The 26157-nt window shown below is 42.1% G+C and overlaps 1 protein-coding gene across 5 annotated transcripts in view; it reads left to right on the top strand.

The window, feature by feature from the left end:
- Positions 1-26157, top strand: part of MAST4 (microtubule associated serine/threonine kinase family member 4) — a 1720607-nt gene that overhangs the window by 1386592 nt on the left and 307858 nt on the right. For all 5 annotated transcript variants that reach the window (XM_069222961.1, XM_069222970.1, XM_069222979.1 and 2 more), the window contains 2 exons: positions 645-699; positions 17825-17903. In XM_069222961.1, coding sequence (XP_069079062.1) covers positions 645-699; positions 17825-17903 — 134 coding nt within the window. The remainder of the gene's footprint in view (positions 1-644; positions 700-17824; positions 17904-26157) is intronic.

Below are 26157 nucleotides of genomic sequence, written 5' to 3' on the forward strand. Positions count from 1 at the left end.
TATGCCTTTCTGAATAGGAAGAGCAACATGATCTCCTACCCTTGTTGTCCGCGGCAGCACACACTCATAGGGCATGGATAGACGAGCCTCTCATATAGTCAAGTCTTCTTGTGTGTTTATTCTACCTTAACTGTATCACAGGTAACCGCAGAGGGAACACAAACAGCAAAATATAATGTAGCCGGGGTCTATGCAAATCCTGGTTGCTCTTGGGACAACAAGCATGCCAAGACATTCAGACAGTATGTGTGTTAGTACAATAAAGGTAGTCCTATTGACTCTGCAAAAGTGTGTGGCTGACTCCCAGAATGTGAGCTAAATGTCATCCATACTAAAATGAAAGCAATGTATGGACATTTCTCTTGTATTCTATGATGGGGTTTCAGTACAAGGGGGTACAATGTTTTTATCCTGTTTTGTGTGTTCTGTTTACAACTGTGAGTGGAACATTGAGGGGCAGATTTGGACGACGGGTGAACAGGCTCCAGTTTAGTTCTTATCTGCTCCTGTCTTTGGAATAAACTCCATTTTATCTACTCACCTGTGTGCCAGCACCTTTAACAGTTTCTTGATATGTTTTCATTTTGCCTCGTTCTTCATGTCAACGAGCAGCCGTGTGAGCTTTGCTGTTTTTATCTTCACAGGCAGTAGCCCACAAGACAGCCCTCGAAACTTCTCCCCGAGCGCTTCCGCCAGAAGGTAGGAGCTAACTGCATGTTGTTTGTACTTGTCGCCATGAACAACGCCGGCCGTTTGTAAGGTCTGCAGTAAGCACGTTTGACCTAACAAAATATTGCTGTATAAAAAGAATCCTCGTTAGAGCAAGCACCGTCTCAGCTTCTAAGCGTGTGTACCGCGCTCTTAGAATACGAGCGTACCCTGCTTCTGATTGTAGCAACGACAGTGTAAATGCTGTTAGCTTGTTTCATTTACCTATCGCTAGGTACTACTCATTTTGCTGCATTAACAAAATTGCTTTACCAAAATTGACATTGCTGTTTTGAATGGAAAATGTCTATTTGATCCGTGGTGTAACTTATTGGTTTATGTTTGGTGTATGTGAATTTGAAATACATTAGTTTTGTTAGAAGCAGCTGCAGCCCGTCCTTTAGGGCAGAGGGGCCACGCCCCCCACCCTTTGCCTCTCATGAAGAGTGTCTGTCAGGCTGAGCAAAGGTCAGTCTGAGAGACACTCTTCATGTTCAGATCAGGCAGCCAGGAGCTAGACATGCGCAATTTGCGCAAACTCCTGGCTGCCTGAGCTGAACTTGGATGGGCGGAAGAGGTCACAGCTCCTATGGGCATGACCTCAGCTCAGCAAGGGTGCCTCGAGACCCTTGGGTGCTTCAGGTTTAAGCCCTGAAGCGCCCAGGGTGAGTGTCAATCAGTGACACTCAGAGGGTGGGGAGGGGTCAGAAGTCTCACTGACCCCATCCCACTCTGTGATGAAGTTGGGACTGCTGCCTTTCCTCTCTGGCTCACCTAGGGTCAGCCAGAGAGGAAAGGCAGCAGTCCCAACCCTCCTGGGACCTCCGAACTGAAGGTAAGTGTGTGTTTTTTAAATGAATGTTTGGTGCGTGCGTGTATGTGTGAATGAACAAGTGTGAGTGTGCTTTCCGCCTTCCCCCTCCCTCCTAAAATTACCGGCCGCCACTGGTTAGAAGTGTCCAGTTTTTATTTGTGCAGGATTTAATATCAGCTAAAACTAAGAGTGCACGCAAGACCGGTATTTTCATAGGATCACACGGTATGCTAACATGTTGGTGCAAGCATTTGAACCCACATTTCCTGGTTCTGTATCTGGCAGCGTAATCACTTGTCCACATTTGGCAAGCAGACATGACAGTGTAATGATGACGTTTCAGAAGCAGTAATGACCATTACTTTAGATAACATACGTTTAAAATATATGTCTAAGTGCGCACAGGGAGAAATACCTGATGCAGCCTGTTAAGCTAAATGGTACCCTGTGGAGAGTATTGGGCCATTTGTGCACACACTGCCAATGTGATCATGGATGTCGATTCACCAAAATGCCAGGGAATAGCTAAATTGACTTCACATGCCTTTTGACCCCATGTTGATGTTACAGGAAGGGACAACACTTGATCGCTAATCTAGTGGCATCATAGAAATTGGCATCATGTGACCTTTGAGCTGGAATGCAGAAAGCGACATTACATGTCCTTTGACCTCATATCATTATGGGTAGTGGCATGATGTGAGTTTTGATAACCCATCCTAATTACGTTTGTTGGCCAGCTTCGATTCTTCTGCTATGGGGCGGGTCCATAGTCATTCTGGCATATGGCAACTGCAAAACCAAGCAGGTGCTATTACTGTTCCCCACACATTTACTTTCTTCTGCGGATGTCACTATGTGCCCATCTCTCAGCTCACTTGGGCTGTTCTCTAACCGGGAACCTATTTGTTTAGGCTCTAAAGCCTCTAGCCTCCGCAATGCATCTGTTTTCGATCCAGGCTCTGACAGCATTAATTCTTTCATTAGTGAGTGTTACTTAGCATTAATGATCCCAGTGTAGAGCATTAGAGAGCTTTTCATCACAAACATATTACGCATATACAATAAGTTTGTAAGTCAATCAATAGGAAATGTCACATAACAGAACGAGGAGGCATACTGGTAGGTAATGTATGTTAAGAGCGCTTGGCCTGGCTATTTATTACATTTTCACACTGCTGTAACCAAAGTTGCTGTGATGTGTTACATGAAAAGGAGAGAGTACAACAGCACCATTACTAAGATATGGTGCTGTCACTCTCTCCTCCAGTGTTGATTTAACTTAGCCTCTCTTGCACCAGTGCACAAACCCTCGCTCCATACCATAGTGCAAGGGTGTTTGCTTGATGTCAAGTATAGGTTTAATGCTGAAAGGGTACCCTCCCAGCACAAAATTCAATGCATTGACAAAGTTTAACAACATGTCACTTCGTAAGTGTGCTGTACAGTGCATAATACATGCATGTTGGGAAGGTTTGGAGAAAATAAATCTTGCCTCCAACTTTACACCTGCCTCTGGGAGGTGTAATTTTTGGAGGCTAAATCCCTTTCTACCAAAGTTAGTAGATAGGGATTAGCATCAGAATTCACGAGTGCTTACTTGAAAATGTACATGTACCACCCATGGCACGCCTCCTTGAAGCAAAGTAGAGCATTGTGCTACTCTGTGATACTTCAGGACTATTTTCAATTTGGGATTTGCACTGCAAAGTAAACCCCAAAGCAACACTTTGCACCAGGCTTGCATCACTTTTGTGTTGCAAACCAAGTGCAAAATGTTAGTAAATCATATTACAACCCAAAGGAACCCTTTTTAGCAACCTTACATTTTATGAAAAATGAGGAATCAACCATAATTTTCTAAACCTATACCTTGCAATTAGCATGAAGCACTTTGATTCCAGTTCATTCCTCAATGTGCTATATTAAGATGGTAACTTATAAACTCCAAGTTACAAAAGGCTCTCACTGACAAAAGCAGCAAGCCACAGAACTGTCTACATAAAATACAAATCTGTGACCTGCTTGTTAGACGTCGTGCTTTGCAGCAGGAGCATTCATTTTCTTTGCTACATTATCATGAGTCAAAACTGAGAAAATCACAGATCTCTCATTCAAGTGCATTAACCACCAGATATATTATGCAATTGTCACTATCCCTTGAAAAATGGCAGGAACTCAAAGATCTCAGTAGGCTGCTCTTATCTTGCTTTAACCTGTCATGCAAGGGATGCCACTTCAAGCCTGGTGCCCAGAGCCGCAGCAGCATTTACACTGCCTTAAAGTTGGCACTGCTGCTTAACCCCAGTTTAAACAGAGCTACATGGCCCAGTATCACCGAGGCCTCCTCCCACCGACAACCACTCACCCCAACCCCTGCGCCACAGTTAGCTCAACCCATCCAAGCTTGCTTTATACTCAGCCACACCTCTTTTTGGGTTTAGGGGTCGTGAACCCCCGGCTGTTTTTTTTTACTGTCCACAGCACACTAATTAATCACAATCATTAAAATTATACGCAGAAACCACATCATATTTACATAGTATTTACAATGTTTCCGATGGATGCTTAGCCTTATCGGAGTACTCTAATACATCCAAATTCCTAACAATTACTAAAACTGTTTGTTCCTGCGTACCCCAATGTTGGTGGTTGTGAATAAGATCATGACTGTTTGGCTTGTACCTCCAGTCCCTGCCCCTCCTCCCTCTGAGTCCCCGGGGTAGGATCTCCATAAGGAGATTTGTATCCCTTCCCAAACCGTCTAATGGGTGCACACTGTGGAGGGGGCCCAACTGCCCACCAAGATACCTACCTCGGGTGCCCCTTCCACCCTCAGGATCCACCCCCCAGTAAGGGCCAGTGTTAGCTTCAAGCCTTTTTCATATGCGTGGGTGGTTGGCCCTAAGGGCCAGATGCCAGCGACCGCTCGCAACACCCCGCACCCCTGGATGTCATCCTCACTTCCCAGCCAGCACCCCTTGGAGTGTCCAATTAGCCTACCATCCTGTTCCTCTAAGACAAAGGTACCTATTTGTATTCCCAGTCATGATCTCAGCCTGCCACAGGCCCACATATTTGACCGACTATGTGGCCTCTCGCCACCCACCCCCGGTAGAGTCCCACTTACCCAGTACGATGACACAACCATGCAAGCAAATTCTCCAAAAATATTTCATAGCCAACATGAAAAAAATTTACTCCATCCTGCAGGAAGAAACCTTCTCCGTTGATGCAGCCATGTGAGACAAGAGCTAACTTTGGAGTACAACGCAACTTGGTAAATTTTGTATTGATTCTTCCCACTGAGTCAGTGAAAATCTTAACTGAGAGACTACCCCTCCACAGCCTATGAGGAATCATGTTCGACCAAGCCAGGACCGCCTGCAGACATTTTTTGGCCAACCAACCAAACTCCAATACCACCAGCTCAGCCACTGGTGCCCCAGTGAGACCAAATCATTACCCCCAAGATGCAAAATGATGACGTCCAGCGACAAGCACCCTAAGGGAAGAATTGAGTCCAGAACTGTCCTTAAATGAGTGAGTCGCAGCCCGCCTTGGCCAAAGAAAGAAGGACGGAAACAAGCCTTTGATGCGCTTAAAGCAAAGGCACTCCTTACATATAGTTCACCTGCTCGTGCGATCTGAGTGGCTGATTAACCACACATCAGTGACCCCGGCAGTTCCTGCATGCACCGGAACCTTTGGGACCATCAACCAGTTGTCAACGGCACCTACAGAGAAACAAAGTGTAAAGCACACGAACTCACAGCATATGCAATCTCACATACCTTTTGTAACAGTCAGCGGACCGCCGACAATTCTTCTAACTGCTGCTCCAGAAAACCCCATTGCTACCGCCGCCATGGCTGCCCCTAGCCTAAAGGAGTGAGTACCAAACTCAGAGGTGTCAAAACCTGCTGTTGACAGAGGCGCTTGAGCACCTGTGAGAATTGTCATCTGGTGAGGGGGTGCTGTCAGCATGCACCAAAACCGCACCTATGGACCCTGAATGGCGCTGTTCTTCCGGCCTGGCTCCGCCGCCATAAGTGGGGATCCCCTGATGAGGGTGGCCCTGTGCAATCTATCCATAAATGTGTATAAGTAACTACCGTCAATTGTGCTCTTAAAACTCTTATTTTAATTTGGGGTTTAAGTTTAAAGGTGTTCCCAATGGTGATTTGGAAACTTTTTTCTCTTCTGCTTTTTACGTACCACACGCCTTGAATTACTGTCTAATATAATAGTACTGAGAAAGGTACATCGCTTCCTAATAGTCTCAGATAGCGTGTGACACCTTTACACAAGGCTAACAGTGCACAACTGCCTAATCGTCTCATATAATGTGTGACACCTGTAGACAAGGCTTGCATTCTAGCCTATTGTAGTAAGGAACTTCTAGTTTCATGCTTGACATCGTAACCATAGGTGTGAAAATACCACTATGCAAATGCAATTCCCTAAAAACGCACACATGGCTGATGATCTCACCCATGACGTGTGGCTACTTATAACCTATCTGGGAATATTTAAATGCACTGATTCATAATGGTGTATTGTAGCTGTGCATGCCAAGGGTGCAGATCTTTGGCTGTTCAGCTCGGCAAATAATAAATAACAGAGAATGTTACTTCTACCTGCTGCATGCCATTAATTTCCTGTCTGAACTTACTGCTGCTTGCCTTTAGGTAATTCAAAGAACAGTGGCAAGTCATTCTCAGCTCTTGTGCAGCTCAAGTGGAATGTTTTTTCAATATCATGTGCACTGGACCATCGAGAAATGTATTTAGGCTCTCTGGATCTTTGACCTTGTGCCCCTCCCACTAAAAATATAATGCAAAGCAGCAGAGGGGCCTAGCCATGCCATCTTTCCATGAAAAAAACAGCATGCATGCATGGATTCTAGGCTTGATAATTCCCTGTGCTGTGTGGCATCAATAATGTGAGATTACGGCGAAGTTCCTATCCTCATGCTTATGTCGGTTGGTGTCCGCTGCAGATACAAATGGCATCAGTAACTTTTTCATTTGAAACTGTTCCCAGTTTTCATCAAGCCCAGTTGTTTTCCAAAACAGCAACTGTCCGAGACTGGGTGAAAAATATGTAGCTACAACGTTTTACAGTATCACTGGCTTTGAGACTCTGGTGCCAAGGGTCGCAAGGTCATTGCCAGGGGCAGCAGGCCCCAAGCCAGAGACAGAAGTTGCGACCCTTACTGACTGCTGTGAATGTGATGCAACTTCTTGCCACTGGTCAAAGTTGTAGTAGAAGCTGACCCAAGGTTTGCTCTTCCACTGCTTAAGTCCTGAGGTACAATAGTGAATATTTAAAGTTTCCTAACAACTGTGCATATAAACACTGTAAGAGTAGCGTCACACAGCATTTTTCCTTGAGTGGCTGTGACTGACTTCTTCATATGTGAGGAGTAAATCATTTCTACTCACAAAAAAGTCTTCTTGAATCCGGCCAAGATTTTGTAGACTCATGGAACAAATTGCTCTAAGGTGTGGAGTATTTCAGATTTACCCCTGGCACTTTTCTCCCACTCTACAGCCATATCACTGCTATGTAGCATAGTGGTGACGAAACCTCAGGTCTGCATTCTAAATGCACAAAGTAGCATATCGAATTTATGCATGTTAACTGAGTTTCCATTGTGGTTGAGTCACAGTGGAAAATGTATATCCCACAATAGGGTTGTGCCCTGTCAAATAAAAAAGAATGACGTATGTTGGTTCCTGAGTCTCGGCTTTACTTAACAAACCACACATCAAAAGTGTTCCTGTACCCAGCAGCAGGTGAACAATAGTCTTTCGTGCAGTTTATTCAATCTGGTGTATTGTTGTGTTAATGGATGTGCACAGAAGAAGTTTTATTGACCAGAATGCACGATTTGCACATGCAGGTTTTTTTTTTTAACTACACAGCACCTGCACCTTAGCTTGTGTGGTGCGTAAGGCTCTTGCTTGGAAGGAGCATGTGCTGCATTTTAACCGCAACTGCAATGCTGACACAGGAGAAGGCATTTAGGGTCTGACAGCCCACCCCTCTCTTAGCCTAGATCACATTTTTAACTTCAGAGAGGGGGTAATTCATTGAACAGAAGCACTTCTACTTTACTGACAGCTGCAGGGAGATGTCTCAAGGGGGCTAAGAAGGAGATGACATGAATGGAGAGAGACAGCCATAAGGTAAATTGTGCAAGAGGTTGAAAGAACACAACATGGCATATAGAAGTCAAACTGGGACAGCAAAGATAGAGAGAGAGAGAGCAATGACAAGAGATACTGACATAAGGTAAGGAGAGAGAGAATCTGAAGATGGAAGTGAAGTTAATGGGGAATTTTTTGCAGAGATAAAAATCAAATATATTCTGTTGTATGACTGTCCCCTGCATGGTGTACAGATGTAAAAGCAGGAGGGGGACTGAGCACACTGTCTGGCATACCAGCCCGCATACAGTTTGCCTGGATGCATTGCATATAAACAGTGCATGATAACACTCACTTTAATTGAAACTCTTTAGTATTTACCATTGTTGGGGTGGCCATTGCTGTGTTGTGCATCTCTAGACATGTGTTTTTGGATATTGTCTGTAGAAAGTAGCAAGTTAAATGTTGGGCTGCTGACAATGCTGCTCAGTCTTTTTAGGTTTCTTTACAACTTCCAGAGCGCAGGTGCATTCCTGAGCTTGTCAGCCTAACAATTCAACAATATCCTAAAACACATATCTAGAGATACCTAGCACCGGTGGCATGATTCATAGATGATCTGGGATTGCAATCTTTGTATTGCATAACACAGGACCTTGGTGTGTAAATTCTTTGGGGCCTACTTACAAAGATAAACATTCACCTGAGTAAATCTACCCATGTAAATTTACTCTTAAACATGTGAGTAACTGTACTACTTTTGGTTAGTCACCATTTATGAGTGTAAAATTACTCAAAAGTGTACACCTACTTGTTTCCTCCCCCCTGAAGCAAGACGTGGAGTCAGTTTTACGTGTGTAAGTTACTACTGCCAAATGGGGCATTACTTGGTCCCAGCGCCACACATGGCCTGCCACTGATACTGCAACACCCGTACGAAGAAAGTAATAGAGACAGGGTTTTAAAGTAGAACCACTCAGGAAATCATGTTAACTTAAAATAATTTATTTCAACTTGTTAAAAATAAATATAAATTAAATTGAATATTAAACAAATGATATATATCTTAAAAATAAATATTATTTCATGTTATAAAATATTTTAATAAATTTAACTAAAAAATAAATTTAACTTTAATTTGTAAGAAAAAATAAATTAATTTCAATACATAAGTTACTAGTTTAAAGTTATTCATAGTAACTTTTTGCATGTAGCTGGAAGTCTGCACCACTCAGGTGGAGATCGCCACTGGGTAATCATAGGTACAAGTGTAAGAGTTTACTAAAGATTACAAGAAAATAGAAAAACTATTTTAATGTAAAATATTAATTTTAAGTTATTTGAACTTTGAATTATTTAAAAATTCACACCTAAAATAAAACAAAGTTTTGATGTGCATTAAATTAATAGTGATTTATAGAATTAAATAAAAGTAATTTAATTACATTGTAATAAAAATGTTACATTAGTTTCTAAATTGTAAAACCTTAACATTTTAAATCGAAATAAAAATATCTTGCTAGATAATTTTTCCACATTAATTTAAATGTATTTATATTATCTAGTTTAAATAATGCAATTTCATGTCACGTTATTTCCTAACTCCCTACCTCCATTATTTTCTATTGGAGGGAGGGGTGCAGTACCAGTGGTTGGCCATGTGTGGTACTGGACTTACTCCTGCTCTAAGCTGAAGATTTTCAACTTTTTGGAGGCTGTAGTAACGTCCGAAGTGCAGTTTGTGAATTGAAATGATTTATCCCTTTTGGTAGATGAAGCTCCCTCCCTGAAACCATTTTTTATTCCTCCCTTAACCCCTCTCCTTTTAAAGGATGGATTCCCCATTTTCCAACAATTCTCCCCTGTCTTTCACACTCTTAGTACTAAAATGTATACTTATATGTGAGGGGAGTCTGACCTGAAGGCATAGGTCTCCGCACAGAAAAAGATGAGAGGCGGAAGCTCCTCATGTAAGTTTGTGAATTGCATTTTGTATTGTTCTTGTACTACTATTAAACATACTACAGCATGCAGTTTGTGAATAGGCCCCCTGTTTTTATGCAGTGTTTATTTTGACTATGTTCATAGTTACAATGAAACTCCTTCCATGGAAAATATTGCTTTTGAATATAGAATTTTAGCATTTAGCTGAACAAGATCATTCTTTGAATAATGACACTAGGGCTTTATTCTTGCGGAAGACTTGTGCCGTGGCTGTCTCACTCCCTCGGTACCTCCTTGAGTGCACAAAAGGCCAGAAGTGCAGTTGTATAGAAAACCAAATTCCAGGGGTATTGATACAAGAGGGCTCAGTCCTAATGAAAATGTTACCTTAGTTCACTAACCAACCAGAGAAGCAGAGCTGCACAAGACAAATGGCTTTCTATGAAGGTATCCTTGATCCTCCTTTGGTAACTTGGCTTGAGCAATAAGGCTGTAAACTAGGAGAAACTGGTGTATAGTAATTTTCTGCATCAGTACAGTCAAAAGAAATAATTTGAAGCTTGAAACAAGCTGTTAAGAACAGTGAATTAATAAGAATGAAGGTACACACAAAACAATATTGGATAAATGGTTAACGAGTTCTTGATTATCGAAAGCTGTTCTAGTAAAAATAAATGGCATAACCAGCCAAGTGTTCTTCTGACAGTTTAAATGGTATCTGTATTAAAACAAGCATTGCAAAGCCCGAAGATATGGCCTTTCGTGTAGCTGCAGCAGTATCTCAAGTCATTGCTAGATGTCCCTCTCAAAGTAGAAGCTACAGCTTGAAGTTTTTTTACAAAGTTATAGTCCTTCAGGACTTTACTAGATGTCCTTCTTAATCACAAAGTAGCAATGCTTTAGATGAGGTCTCCGCTACCAACTTTACAGGAATGGCTGCAAGAAATAATTTATTGTAACACACAGTCATACACATACAGCAAACTCCTCCCCAGCGATAGCTGCCTTCGCGATGTGTGGGGGCCATTCCAGGTTTACCTTGTGAAAGCACAGGAGGTTGGGTCAGAGGAGGGCAGTTCTGCTCCACAGACTGGAGGAGGACATGGCAACTCCTTAGGAAACACCTATAGGGGATAAGTGGGGAAGGGTGCAAAGCCATACTGGGAATTACGATATAGCCACCTAATTGTATGAAATGCTGTGATTCGTAAATTGAGGACTTGCATCGTGGAAATTCTGTGGGGTGTAGATTGGATAAGAGAGCTGGTATGCTTGGACCCCCCCTGTGAAAATGATTTGCTATGTTGTATATTACCAGAATATGTATTGTTGATGCTGCATTGTGTATTACATGCTATATAAAAGATATAATATCTAGCCAAAATTCACTCCACTGTGGAGAACTGTATGATTGTAAGTTAAGACACAGAATAAAGCTTTCAAAATGTAAAAAAAACAAACTATTCAATCACAAAGCTGTAGAACTTGAAACCATTATTAGAGGCCCTTATCAAATCAGATGCAAACTGTAGGACCTGGCCCTTTTTGCAGGCTTATCCCCAAACTTTTTGCCTCCGGTCTTCTATTTTTCGGACCTACTTTTGTTGGCTTTAGGACTCTGGGCACTTTATCACTGCTAAGTAGTGTTAAAGTGCATGTGTTCTCTGTCAAAATTGTATTGGTGATTGGTTATCCCTGATTGGCATTTTGATTTACTAGTAAGTTCCTAATAAAGTGCACTAGAGGTGCCCAGGGCGTGTAAATCAAATGCTACTAGTGGGCTTGTAACACTGATTGTCCACACACATGAATAGCCCTGTAAACATGTCTCAGACCTACCACTGCACTGTCTGTTTGTGCAGTTTTACACTGCCAATTCGACCTGGCAAGTGTACCCCCTTGCCACGCTCAAACCTTTCCTTTTACTACATGTAAGTGACCTCTAAGGTAGGCCCTAAGTAGCCCATGGGCAGGGTGCAGTGTATTTAAAAGGTAGGACATGTAATGCTGAGTAGTTTTACATGTCCTGATGGTGAAATACTGCTAAATTCGTTTCTCACTATTGCAAGGCCTATCTCTCCCATAGGTTAACATGGGGACTGCCTTTAAATATATTCTTGAGTGCAGTTTCACATTGGGAGCAGATGGAGATGTGGAGTTTGGGGTCTCTGAACTCACAAATTAAAAATACAGCTTTTGGTAAAGTTGTTTTTTAGAATGTAGGTTTGAACATGTCACTTACCCATTCTGTGCCTCTGCCTGCCTGGGGAATCCATGTCTGGGTCAGACTGACAGTTGGGCTGTTTGTGAATTCTCTGTAGACAGTGACAAAGGGAGCTGATGCCTGTCTTGCATATCCTGATGAGTCTCCTGGGCTAGACTGTGGAGGGAGGAGCTGACACTTACACCTGAAAGGGCTGTGCCTGTCCTCACACAATGCAGTTTCCAACCCCCTGGTGTGTGTCTGGGGCCAGGGCTGGGCAAGGCAGGATTTTGTGAACAACAGAGACTTTCCTTTGAAGTTTGCCTACTTAAAAAACAGAAATGAGTATACGTAGTGGACCGAAAACACCAGATTTTCAGATTACTGCTGGATCAAAAGGGGCCTCTGCCAAGAGTGGCAGGTCCTCCTCAAGCATCAGGAGCTGCCTGTTGCTCTGCTGTACTGGCCTGCTGCTGCTTCTGCCTTGAGAGCGAAAGGACTAGACTTTTCCTTCTGAAATGCTGCTTGTGAAGTTTCTCCAAGGGCTTGGACTGAGCTTGCCTCCTGTTAAGAAGTCTCAGGGACATCAAATACTTCACCTGCCAGTATCTGGGTACTCCTGCTAAGGACCCTGACTTGCCAAGTGATGCCAGTCCAGTTCTTAGGCCCTTTGAAGTGGGTTCTGATGAGAAACAAGAAGATCCAGGCACACCTACTCTGGACGACTCCAGAACCGCACTGTTGCTTGACTCTGTGCTGCTGCCTCCAACCGAAGCCATTGTCCCTGCTGGAGTGCGACAACCATGACTGACATTGCAGGCCTGCAGCCGCCACAGCCCTGCTGACGTCCCGTGACTTTGTGAGTCCCGAGTGCCGTGTCACCAATGTCTGTGACACCAGACTCCGCTGCAGCGCCTGCAGCCCCGTGGCGTGACTGTGAGGTTTCCCCGCCACGTCTTGACCTGCCAGACATTCACTCCACCGGAGCGTAAGGAACGGATGTTTCACACTGACACCGCATCACCTCCCCTGCTCTGCAGTAAGGAACTGACACCGCACTGGATCCTGTGACGCCCTGTGCTCCGGCTTGTTTCTTAGTTACCACAGGTACTATACCTGGGGGTCCGTGTGACTCCATGACTGGCGCCATTGGTGTCAGATTGTTGGGAATGACTCTGTCCCAATGCTATGAGAACACCAAATTGAAGCATTTGTGTTTCTATGCGCTATACTGAAGTTTAATCTTTGAAAGTTCATAACTTTGCTTGTGTATGTTGGATGTTTGTTGTTTTGGTCTTGTTTTACTCAGATAAATATTGGCTACAAACTGGTGTGGAGTGTTTTTGTGGTGGTTTCCCTGTGTTACTGTGTGTGTTGGTACAAATGCATTACACATTGCCTCTGAGATAAGCCAGACTGCTTTTGCCAAGCTACCAAAGGGGTGAGAAGGGGTTATCTAAGCTGTATATCTCCCTTACCCTGACTAGAGTGAGGGTCCCTGCTTGGACAGAGTGCAAACTGACTTCCAACCAGAGACCCAATCTCTAACACAAACTCCTCAAAATTATTTCAAAAACTGTAGTACTATAAGTGGTTACTAGTTTATTTCCTTGAGTCAAATCCAGCTGGTCTCCATAGCTCAAGTTGTTAGTAGGTGAGCCTCTTGAGTCAGATGCAAATGTTTAAATGGCTGTCAGAAAGCTGTGGCGGTGTGGCTTCAGCATATAAATATGCGTAAACACTTTTGTTATTTTAATGATTTGTGCTTGTTTACATTGGATAAATAAATATACCAAAAGCTAGTTTATGTTAATTAGTTAATAATGCAGACTATAATACATTTCTTATTTTTATCGAAGTAAGTGATAACCTTTAATTTACATAGGTACTGACAGCCATTGGTAAATACAGGTTCCTTCAAATGTCTACTATTGGAGGCTTTTTTTAGGTTGATATGTACATGTCCTCAAGCAAAAAGCAGTCATTCAAAGTGAAGGTAACCAGTGGATGAAGTGGGTTGCCCCAGTGTCCTACTGGGTGCTGTGGTGGGAGGAAGCATAATCTTAATGACCTTTGAAGGGCCCAGTGGATAAAGTCCTCTGTATGTATATATATTTTTACTATGATTTGTTTCTGGAACAAAATCACGCATGCAAATTCACTCCAAATCATTTTCAAACTTGCATTCAAATTGGTAATTGTACGCTAGAAGCCATTTTAAAGCTGGTTAATGAAGTACTGAATCTTTTGTGGTGAAGAATGTGAGACACGGAGGCAAGTCATTGGGTCAGATCAGTCCCAATCTAGTGGCAGTAGATTACTCAAATCTGAATCTGTTGGAGTCCAGCTGAAGCAAATTTAGATGCCCGCAATTCAAGTTCCTCTTGAACCTTTGGATACTCTGGGCATTAAGGTTAGAGCATGACGAGTCTATTCAGAACACATGTCCTCAGACAGAGGTTGTGTCCTGCTCAAACCTAATTTTAGAGGGTTATGCAACCTTGGTTCAAAGGTGAGAGCCCGCTGTTTGATTGTATTTTAGTCGCCAGAGGATCAGCTTGATTTACACATTTCGAAGTCTTCTTCAGTTTGATGGGTATTCATGTCAATCTTCACTGAGCCCAGATTGCCATGACATATAGAATTAGGTAATTTCATATGCCACTAAAACTGATGGGTTCCTTCCGAAACCCACAGATCAGCAAGAACACCAGCTTGACATGGAGGACCTCACTTGCATGGGATTGGACCATTCTAAATGCCCCATAGTTGTTTTCCATATTGGACGTAGTATGCACCACTAGTGAGGGACAGAGCACTACCAGTAAGCTGCAGACTCCAGTGCCTCAAAATCAATGTATCCTATTTCTCTGTGATATAACTAATACATTAGAAACTGGATTACACTTCTAAGTTACCTTGCACTGTACCGCTTGTAAAGTTTTTATATGTCTTAGTGCCAGGTCTGACCCACTAAGACAATGATATTGTTGCACTTAGAAGAACTTATTGAGCTCAACTTGATCAAGAGTAGAAAGCCATTATCTACAAAATGAAGTGTCTCCCACAACCATGTGAGATATCAGCGGGCGTGCTGTGGTTACTGGAGATCAAACCACTTTGTGTTGTTTAGAGAAATGTGGGCACCTCGGCAAAATTGGTTTTGTTCCACTTTGTACAAGAGGGAGCAGGTTACAGAGATCCATGCCTTCTGCTGCATCAGTTAAGGCAGCACGTGCAGTTTCTGGAGCAAATCTGCTTGTGGAGGTGTCCTCTGGAGCTTTGCATCTAATCAGGCGATTATTGGATTGTTTACTGATAGTGCTTGGTAAGTTAGTTTCGACTGGTAGGTGAAAGGAGGCCTTGGCCAGATATGGCTATTCAGACTAGATTGAGGAATTGGCCCAAAACTCCTTTATGTATTCTTTTTCACCTGGTTTGATGCGAGAGAATAGGAATATCTAAGGGAATTAAACAGGGTGAGCTGGGAAACCTTAGGAGTATTGTATGTAGGAGTTGTTTGTGAGGCCAGGGAAGAGGTTGTTGCAGTGGTACAGCTTTGCAAATAATTAGAGTATTGATTCTAGTGTTTAGAGGGTTGGAGTTTTGATATTAAAGACAATCCCTAACTTTCTTCTGTGGGGGAGAGATTGTTGTTCGGGGAGAGATTGTTATTCGGAGTGAGACACGAGATAGAATGTTGTGGAGGCTGTGCTAAAAATGTAGCCTATTTCTGTTTATGCAGTAGTTGGTCTAATGCCATTAATCCTAAGCAGGTGGGGACTGGTCACTTGCCATTGAGTCAGGAACAAAAGATGGGAAGCAGATTATGCCTTGTGATATGCCTAGCCCAGACCATACATCACTACATGTAGGATATTGTAGTTAGATGTACAAAAGGGTCGGAGAGAGTGGAAAGTGGAGGAGTGGGCTGAGTTTATGAAGAATGGGACATGAGAGAGTGCCACCTCGTTGGAGTGAATTAGATAAAGCATGCTTGCATCAAAGCGCAGATTTGGTTTATGGAGAAATAATGTTAGCCTGCATGCAATACGAGTCTTTTCAGAAGCTTGAAGAAAAACTGGTGGGGATATTGACTGTAGAGTGTGAGGTAGAGGGGTCACCTAGTTGCTACTGCGATTTTGAAACCGAGGGTAGATGTGTTGATGTCTTCTGAGTAGACAAATGGGTTTTACTTTGCAGGATGGAAGGAGACTAGATGGGGCATATAAGTATTTTATTGAGCGGGATATTGGGAGAGATGTGGGATATGGGGGAGTGAGAGCCGGAAAGTGGTTGAGAGATACATAAGATAATTAACAGGGAGATGAGTGATATTCATACACGATTCAGAAAATCAACCTGCTAGACTCTCACGGTTGTTTATATAGTCCTTTACTTTATTCGTGTTTATAAGTTTGTCCATTGTTGTACCATCAGCAAATGTTACAACGAAGATGACTGAAAAATCTAGTAAATATCTATTGGGACAGTGATCGCAAGTTGTTGGACTTGTAACATTTTTTCAGGCTCAAGCTACTATGGTTTCCATCACTCTGGCATATTGTCAATCCTTTTCCTCATGGACAACATTTAGGGGTCGCCAGGGGTCACAGCTACAACCCCTGGCTTGCCCCTTGGGACCCCTGGCACTGCCTTTACGACCCCTGGCCTCAGAGGTGGCAAATTAATTTCCTGGAACACAGCGTCAACCTGTCCTTATGAAGGGTAGGTTGGGACTCGACTTTCCTGGTTTTCTCCCATTTTTTATTACATAAATAGTGAATATTATTATTTACTGTTAGTGTAATAAAAGTGGGGTACAGTTAGCTGCAATATCTCCCTGTATGCCAGCTGAGGTAAGTAAAAATGCTTTGAAATGTATGCGTGCCTGTGGGTGAGAGACTGTTTATGTGAGAGCGAGTGTGTGAGTGTGTGAATGTGTGTGAGCATGTGTGTCAGAGTCGAATGGCATGTGATGTCACTTCCGCTACCCCTGGAATTTTGGTGAATTGACGTTCATGCATTTCTTGATGTGCACAACCTTAAATTGCCTTTCACCACCCCTGCCCCAGAAACTCTTACCTGTACGATATTTGTGGTATGTTTTCTGCAGATGTACACTCCTAAAACATTTATTTTTTCTGAATTATTTTTATCCTTTTATCGCCTTCATTATCTCCGCTCCACAAAGCTACACTCAGCCAGAACGTTTTTTTCAGTCATGTACAATGCATTCCTTATTCATTGCTCCGTCATTAAGTATTTCGCTCGCAGCATTTCATGGGCGAGTGAATTAACTGTGTGATACAAAATACCATTCTAGGCGGAAATACATAATGTAATGCTATTTTACTTTCATAAATATTTACTTTGACCTTTAAGACTTCCCGTTTACCTTTGTATGCCACTTACAGAATCATCTGCAGAAGTAACTTTATTCACATGTAACGTATGCAGCATTAGCCCTTGGGCTCCCTACTGTGTACGTCTGTGGTATGTAAATTAAGCCCAGTACTTAGATTGCTGTTATTAATATTATTCTGGTGGTTGTAAAATTCATGAGCCTAAGAAAACAGTACGAAAAAAAACAATTAAAGCATGTCTTACTTTTTATTAAGAGTTAGTTATAAGACAATATACACTGTGTGAAAGTGTCTGTACTAGGAAATCAGATATATTTCGTGTCAAGGAGATTATTTATGTGTCTAAATGATCTGTTACCTTTATAAAAGAATCGTTTTTTCATACACCCTTGGTACCTGCCTTCTGCCAAAGAAACTTACATATTGGTTTGCCTCATATTCATGTTTACATCCTACTTAGAGGTAGCTTAGATAAACATTAGATAGTACACTTGTATTGTAAGACAATCTGCATAGTTTAGAGTAACTGTGACACAAAGGTTAATCAAGATCAATTGCATCCTCTAAATTAGATGGATTATTTATTATATATGTATGCTTCAGTACTGTACTTCAATCTCATTTTCCATAACAGGACTGATGGACGTCGTTGGTCTTTGGCATCACTCCCTTCCTCCGGATATGGTACAAATACGCCCAGCTCCACAATCTCTGTAAGTTTTCCTGTATCAGTTTTCACTTTGATTTACATTTGGCGCTTAACCAATTTAAACTTTACTTGTCATGTCTATTTATACCTGGAGTGCTAACCAAGTGATGGGCAGAGACAAACAAATTCCTGGCAGGGCCATGCCAATCTTGTGAGCACCAACACATTTTAATGATTTAAAAAAAAAAAACATAGTACAAAATGCTATAAAGAAAGAGTAACCTCAGATTGTCTTCCAGCTTGTTTTGGGAACTATGTGGGGATCATGGTATGCCTGCCACAGACTTCAAAAGCTGTCATATTGGTTCACAATGTAAACGTTTACAATTACAGCATCTTTTTTTTATTCAAATGAGCACTCAACTTTCTTATAGGGACATACCAGTCTCTGCTATTTAATACTATTGGATATTATAGGAAGTACTCTAATGTTTTACTGCCATCCCTTCAGACCTGCCTGTAAACTGTATTGATTTTTAACCATTATTTGTTTAAAATGTTCAGCGGTTAACACTCTCCGAATCTAGAAATAAGACTAATAAGACTTCCTTAACATAAAAGAAAATAACCTGTCCAGCAATGATGTTGGATTAGATCAAATCAGATTTTCCTTTCAGCCCCGAATAAGGAGGAGGTTGCCCCCGCAAGACACGTTTTGACTGGCTGTTTTACATTTTATGTAAAATAAGAGGGATGATCACTATGAACTGATGTATTAAGATCCTGATCTGTTCGTTTTTATATTGGGGTGTGGAGGAGAGCACTTTGAAATGACTTGATTCGGATTAATCCAGGTATATTTTGATCAAATATTGCCATTTTAATAAGGACTGTGGAACAACACAAGGATCTGAAGCAACTGTTGATGGAAGGATCTGCGACTATTGTGTGAAGTTGATTATGTATTAAATGATAGTACCCGCTCCTCACAACAGATGGATATTGCCATGGATTATGATTGTGTTGATTTCTGTTGTATAAAAAAATGTTTTATGTATGATTAGAGCAGATAGTGGATTTGAGGTGTCTCCCACACCATGCACTTGGTTGTACATTATTTAATTTCAATGTTGATGACACAGTAAGTTTCTGTCAGGAAGGTATGAGCCACTGCCTGGCAATTTGGAATTCATTTTCCTCTCATACTTGTGATGTCCTGTTTCTCTTGAAATTTACCATCTGACCCTATTTCTTCCAAATTATCTTGGGGATACTCCTCTATAGAAATCCATTAGAAAAGTCCTCTAGAGAGGACCAGGTATGCGTCTTTGCTTGCTTTTATATTCCAAGGTAGGCCTGACATTTAAGGCTTTGCCTGGCTGTTTTGGTACCCATTCACACCCATGTGGGTATGGCTCTGCTGGAGAAGTTAAGCTTAGATCTATTGAAACCTTGGAAATTTAAAGCAGTTTCACAGTTTGCAATCAGAGCTAAGGTCCTGGGGATAGACTACCCTTAATAGTGTAAATGGCACATTGTATGGGACAGCTTTGAGTCAGATTTAAGACCCAGTATTGGGACTGATTACAACTATGCAAGATGATCTATTTTAGGCATGAAGCAATAATAATACTACTTGGTTTGTTCACAGTGTTTGACTTTATTGATCATGCCACTGAGCAAACCTGAAAGTAGGTTTCAGGTTTGGTCACCTTAATTTTCAGGAGGGATCACAGAGATTTAAGTAGGGAAAACCTGCATCACCATGCTACCTTACAGTACATTTTGGAGTAGCCAAATGGTTATTCATTCCACCAGTGATTTCGCCCCTTACCTCAAACCATCAACTTATGATTGTCTGCCTGCAATGCTAATACATATGTCATTGACACCAACATTTACTATAGACTTAATGGCTCAAAGACTCAACAAGAAAAAATACCACACTCCTGCACATTATACAAGAGAAGATGCAAAATGATTTTAGTTTAATGATACACAATCAAAACCTCAAAGTTGGCCACCGAGTGGTGGACAAAAGTACCATCCTGTGGCCAATTAGCATTGACAATGAAATGCCACAGTCTAATCTTATTTCTATGCCTCTGAGTCTGTTCAAAGTTTTATGAAGCATTTGGTCTAACTTGGGTCTTAGCATACAATATATAAAAACCTTATGGAAAATATAAAACTACAATACAAATAAGCAAAATAAATCTTCCTAATGAAAGGAAGATATGTTGTGTAGATAGAGCGATTAGAGTAAGTGGCGAGAAGGATGTGGGAAAAGGCCAAGCTGTAAGCATAAAAGGCGCATTTGGGTCACATTCCCCACTTTTAAATTATGTGGTGCCAATAAAAAATATCACTGATGTTGCTCTTCCATCTATAGAGTATGTAGTTTGTTGAGCTTTTCTACACAACCACATCAAATTAATTCCTTCTCACCCTCACACACTTATGTGATAGTTTCCTAATTGTCTCCCTTTCATTCAAGTTATAGTTTACAAAAATATAAGTATTAAAAAAGATGAAGTGAAAATGTGCGAAGTAATTCTTTTCAGTTTTCCTACGCATTTCTCTAGTTTCTGGCTGCCCATCTTTTACCTTCCAAGATGCTTACAAAGCATGTTTTTCTGTAAAAAAATATTGCAGCTGAAGCTTATGTTATTTCCCATTTTGGTGGCTTAGAATTCCTGGTTAAATTCAGCTGCCATTCTTTTTTTTTTTTTGCCCTTTCATGGCTTGATTTGAATATGTAGTGACCTTGACTTGTACAGCATTCGAAATATTCTTTACCAGGAAGGTGGTTCTTTCTTTGTATCTTGAAATTTCCTTGGTGTTTAATGGTTTAGAGACAAATTTCTTTGTCACGTCTCATTACGCTTTACAAGAGGAACTGATCACAATAGATATTTACTTCCTGACTCTTGTTGAAGCCATGTAGGTTTGTATTTGTATGATCCCATCCAGTTTTACAATCATTGATATCAAGGATATTAAATCATTACAAGCAAAATATATATTTTTTCCTGATTGATTTAGTTCTGTTGTTTTCATTGCTTTCTTCTTTGAGAACAGAGCCATAGGGAAGCAGTCTTGATGCCAGTGGATACATGTAAATGTTTAAGGCTGGTATAGCTCCAGATAACTTGTGTAGCTCCTCAGTTGCTCGCATATACTTCTCTGTATTTGCTTGAGTGATAAGATTGGCTTTAATGCTCTGCCAGACACCAGAGGGAGAAGGAGGTAATGAGGTATAAAGCTGTAAATTAGGCAAAATCTGTTTACTTCTCTCAACCAATCTGGTCAGTGCCTAATATACCAAAAGCATTCTTTGCAATAATTAAGAAATTGAGAGAACCTCCGGGTGCATTGCATGTTGCAAGCTTAGTGTCTAAATGCTTGAGTCAAAGTTAGTTAAAATCGTAACACAGTTAGACTTGCGAAAAATCTAATTCAGAAACCTCAGATATTCTCTGTGGACTATTCAGTATAAGGACTATACTTGTGGACTCTTCAGTTTGAGAGACTTAACTGGGTCCATTTCCAGCTCTTAGATGGTGAGAGACTAAACTTGCAGACTGGTCAGTATGAGAACACTGTTCAGTATGAGGGACTAAACATAATTGGGTCCACTTTCCAACTCTTAGATGATGACGTGGTATTTGCACTAATGAAAGATGGTAAGCCTACCTGATCAGAGGAAGGCATCACCTCGCCGAGATTGCACAAGAAGGTATTGCTGAAACATATGTTCAGATTAAGGGTCTGATAAGGGAAATGCCTTCGCTGCCAGGCCTTTTCCCCCTCAGGTGCCAGGCTTTTTTTGGCTATTTAGGGCAGTTTGCGCTTAGGACCTCATAACTTTTTGTCCACATAGCCTACCCACGCCAAATTTGCGTCCTTTTTTTCTAACATCCTAGGTATTCTAGAGGTACCCAGACTTTGTGGTTTCCCCTTAAGGAGACCAAGAAATTAGCCAAATACAGCGGAAAATTTGTTTTTTTAATTTAAAAAAATGGGAAAAAAGGGGTGCAGAAGAAGGCTTGTGATTTTTTTTCCCCTGAAAATGGCATCGACAAAGGGTTTGCGGTGCTAAAATCACCATCTTCCTAGATTTCAGGAACAGGCAGACTTGAATCAGAAAACCACATTTTTCAACACTATGTCGACATTTTACTGGGACATACCCCTTTACTATTTTTTGTGCTTTTAGCCTCCTTCCAGTTAGTGACAGAAATGGGTGTGAAACCACTGCTGGATCCCAGAAAGCTAAACATTTCTAAAAAGTAGACAAAATTCTGAATTTAGCAGGGAGTAATTTGTGTAGATCCTACAAGGGTTTCCTACGGAAAATAACAGCTGAAATTAAAGAAATATCGAAATTTGGGTAAAAAAAACAGCCATTTTCTCCACGTTTTACTCCTTAACTTTTTCCTGCGATGTTAGATTTTTGAAAGCAATATACTGTTATGTCCACTGGACTCTTCTGGTTGCGGGAATATATAGGGCTTGTAGGTTCATCAAGAACCGTAGGTATCCAGAGCCAATAAATGAGCTGCACCTTGCAATGGGTTTTCATTCTATACCGGGTACACAGCAATTCATTTGCTGAACTATAAAGAGTGAAAAATAGGTATCACGAAAACCTTTGTATTTCCAAAATGGGCACAAGAGAAGGTGTTGAGAAGCAGTGGTTATTTGCACATCTCTGAATTCCGGGGTGCCCATACTAGCATGTGAACTGTAGGGCATTTTTCAAATAGACGTCTTTTTTACTCATGGGCTTACATTTGGAAGGAAAAAATTTAGAGAAAGACAAAGGGCAATAACAATTGTTTTGCTGTTCTGTGTTCCGCCAAGTCTCCCAATAAAAATTGTACCTCACTTGCGTGGGTAGGCATAATGCTTGAGACAGGAAACGCAACATGGACCTATCACATTTTTACACTGAAATCTGACGTGTTTTTTGCAAAGTGCGTAGCTGTGGATTTTGGCCTTTAGCTCAGACGGCACCTAGGGAAACCTACTAAACCTGTGCATTTTTGAAAACTGTACACCTGGGGGAATTCAGGATGGGGTGACTTGTGCGGCTCTCACCAGGTTCTGTTACCCAGAATCCTTTGTAAACCTCAAAATATGGCCAAAAGGACACATTTTCATCACATTTCAAGTTTCGGTGACAGAAAGTTCTGGAATCTGAGAGGACCCACAAATTTCCTTCCACCCAGCATTCCCCCAAGTGTCCCAATACAAATGGTACCTCGCTTGTGTGGGTAGGCCTAGTGCCCGTGAAAGGAAATGCCCCAAAACACTATGTGGACACATCAAAATTATCAAATACAAAACTACCTGTTTTGGCTGAGGGGGCACCTGGGTTTTTGGTCCAGGCTCAGCAGCCATATAGGGAAACCTACCAAACCCAATCCTTTCTGAAAACTAGACACCGAGGGAATCCAGGGAGGTGTGACTTGCGTGGATTCCCCAAGTGTTTTCTTACCCAGAATCCTGAGCAAACCTCAAATGTACCTACAAAAGGAAAATGTTCCCATATATCTGTGTGGGATCACCGCAACAGGAAAAATTTCCTACCACCCAATGTTCCCATCAGCCTCCTGGTAAAAATGCCCATACTGGTTGGTACCCACCACCCCACTATTTTTTTATTTATTCTCGGCATCTAGTAGGTTTTCTGCCCCCCCCCCCCCTCCGGGGAGTGTATCGGGGGTAAAAACAACTTTGGCCCCATTTATGTGGAGTGGGGGTATGGTCATACCCCTCTCTCTTTTTTTGGAAAAAATAAATCTTCCCTGGTCTTCCAAAAATAGGCAGATGGCAAACTGTAATGTGTCCCGATGGGGAGTTACCCTTGCCCAAGGGGCTGCCCCCCCAAACAAAACACACCAATCCCTGGTGCCTAGACAGAAATGGGGTAAAATACATTTGCCCCTAGGGGAGCGACCCTTACCTAAGGGGTCGTTCTCTTGCATGAAATTGACCTTAACAAAAAAAAAAAGAAACTCCCTGGTGTCTAGTGGCCTAATAAAAATAGGCTGATCTGCCCCCAAGGGGGTCAGAAATGGCCTAAATATAATTTGCCCCCTAGGGGAGCGACCCTTGCCTTAGGGGTCGCTCCCCACCTTTAAGAAACAAAATAAAAAAAATGTATCCCTGGCGTCTAGAGGTTCTGCCCCCCCCTTGGGGCAGATCAGCTTAATAACAATAGGCCGATCTACCCCGGGGAGGGGGCAGAAAAGGCCTTGAAAATAATTGCCCTCCTGGGGAGCGACCCTTGCCAAGGAGACATCAAAGGGAAGGAAATTCCTTTCCTTCCCTTTGAAGCCTTTCAGGCCCCCATCACAGGATCACAAAAGAAATACTTTGGCATTTCACTTCCGATCTGCGGGCAGCCTCTGATGAGGTCAGGGCGCGATTCCCCTTCCAGCCCTGCCATGGGGGTGTGTGGGCATGGTCTTTAGGGGGAGCGCTAGCGCTCCCCCGAGGGCCAGTACTAAGACGTAATGGTTACGTCTGTGGTGCCGCAGCCACGGACGTAACCATTACGTCCATGGCGCCCAAGGGGTTAAAACACTGCAGTTGGTGCAGAAGTTAGCAACAAGACTACAATTTGGTTTATGAAAAAAAGACCCATTATGCTGATTTTGAAGACCCTACACCGGCATCCAATTAAGCAAAGAGTCATGGTTAAGTCTGTCGGCTTAGTGCACAAGGTACTGTATGGTGTCCATACACGTCTTTTGACACATGCGTTTTTCCTACGAATCTGCAGTGGGTTTAAGATCTGAGAAAAACATGTTTGGTGCTCTTCCTAAATTCTAGTGGTGCACCTTAGAAGGCAACCCTATGAAATAAACTGCCTTTCCTTCTCTGTGTAGTGAGCCATCTTTAATGATCTTAAGGAAACTCTTCAAAACGTAGCTGTTTACAGTGGAATGTTAACATATGTAAGTATGGAGGTTTAGTACTGATGATCTGTTCCTCTACCTTATAGGTTTACCACCAATATACCTTTTGGTAAAAAAAAAAAAACACTGTAGAAATGTCAATTAATAAAATATGTGGTCCTATTCATACCAGCGCCGCTGCTCCCCAAGGGCATCAAGCCTGATGATGGCCTTGGGGATGATGCTTCTCAAGTGGTGATGGGTTTGGCATTGTCACCCTCTGATGACATCCTCTACTCCTCCACTCCGCTGGTCATGTGTGCTCCGAGTCTGGAATCCTGTCGAAAGAGGAACTCGCTCCTCCACCCACTCTAGACATGGTCAGGTTGATCAAAACAGTGTGTGGTCCTGATAGGTAATTCTTAGCTTGGCGTGGTAAGGCACACATGTATATTATATCCATGACATGGAGCCTTTGCTTCACCAGTTCATATGATTTGTGCTATTTCCCCATTATTGGACCAGTTTAGTGTAATCCGGGATCAAGAAAATTTTCTGGGTGTAATAAGCTACTTCTCCCATTCCTCTTACTGTTCTGAGGACATGGTCCTAGTCACTAAACCATGGGCCTGGGCAGAGCACCTGGAGGCCCAGGGTGAGGGGCCTGCATTAATGCCTAGTGGGTTCTTTCCATTAGGAAACAGCTAGAGAGCAGGTATACTGGAAAAAAGATCACAGCCAGGCCTCTAAAACTTGTTCTGGGCGCTTACCCTCTATACACTTCTGAAACCCGAGAAAGTAGAGATTGTTCCATCTAGACTGTCCTACCACATCTTCAATCCTGGTGCCATTTCCTCATATGAAGGTTGTAACTTATGAATAGTTTGTCAGAGCTCCTTTACTGTGTCTTCAAGAGGCACCTGACTGCTCCCATTTTGGTCTGCCGAGCCAGTTGAAATGACTGAATTACCTTCAGGATCGCATCCGTGCCTTGAGGAGCTCCCTCTCCAACCTCAGATTGTTGCTGTCCTCTGGGGTTATGCCACTGTATCAGGCTGTTGGAGGGTTCAATTTGGTAGTCTTGTCTTGCTTCGGTGGGACCTTTTTCTTGACCGTTGCTACTACTACTGGTGACATTCAGTTTGAAACTACCAAAGGAGAGACAGTGTTGCACATATGTATTTCTTTATGCACTCTGACCCACAAACCCCAATCTCATGGATGACATGTGCAGTCAGGTAAGTCACAGACTGGTTCAATGGTATTTTTTTTGTTTTTTTTTGTTTATCCAAATATTTATAAAAAAGAGATTGGCCTGTGCTATCTATTTGAACATCTCATCTCCATGTCTAAGGTCAGTGCCCCTAATAATCTCGGATTGTGAGAAATGGGGAGGCACCTCAGTTGTCA

Source organism: Pleurodeles waltl, chromosome 1_1 (assembly GCF_031143425.1).
Source record: "Pleurodeles waltl isolate 20211129_DDA chromosome 1_1, aPleWal1.hap1.20221129, whole genome shotgun sequence".
In the NCBI taxonomy this organism is placed as follows: domain Eukaryota; kingdom Metazoa; phylum Chordata; class Amphibia; order Caudata; family Salamandridae; genus Pleurodeles; species Pleurodeles waltl.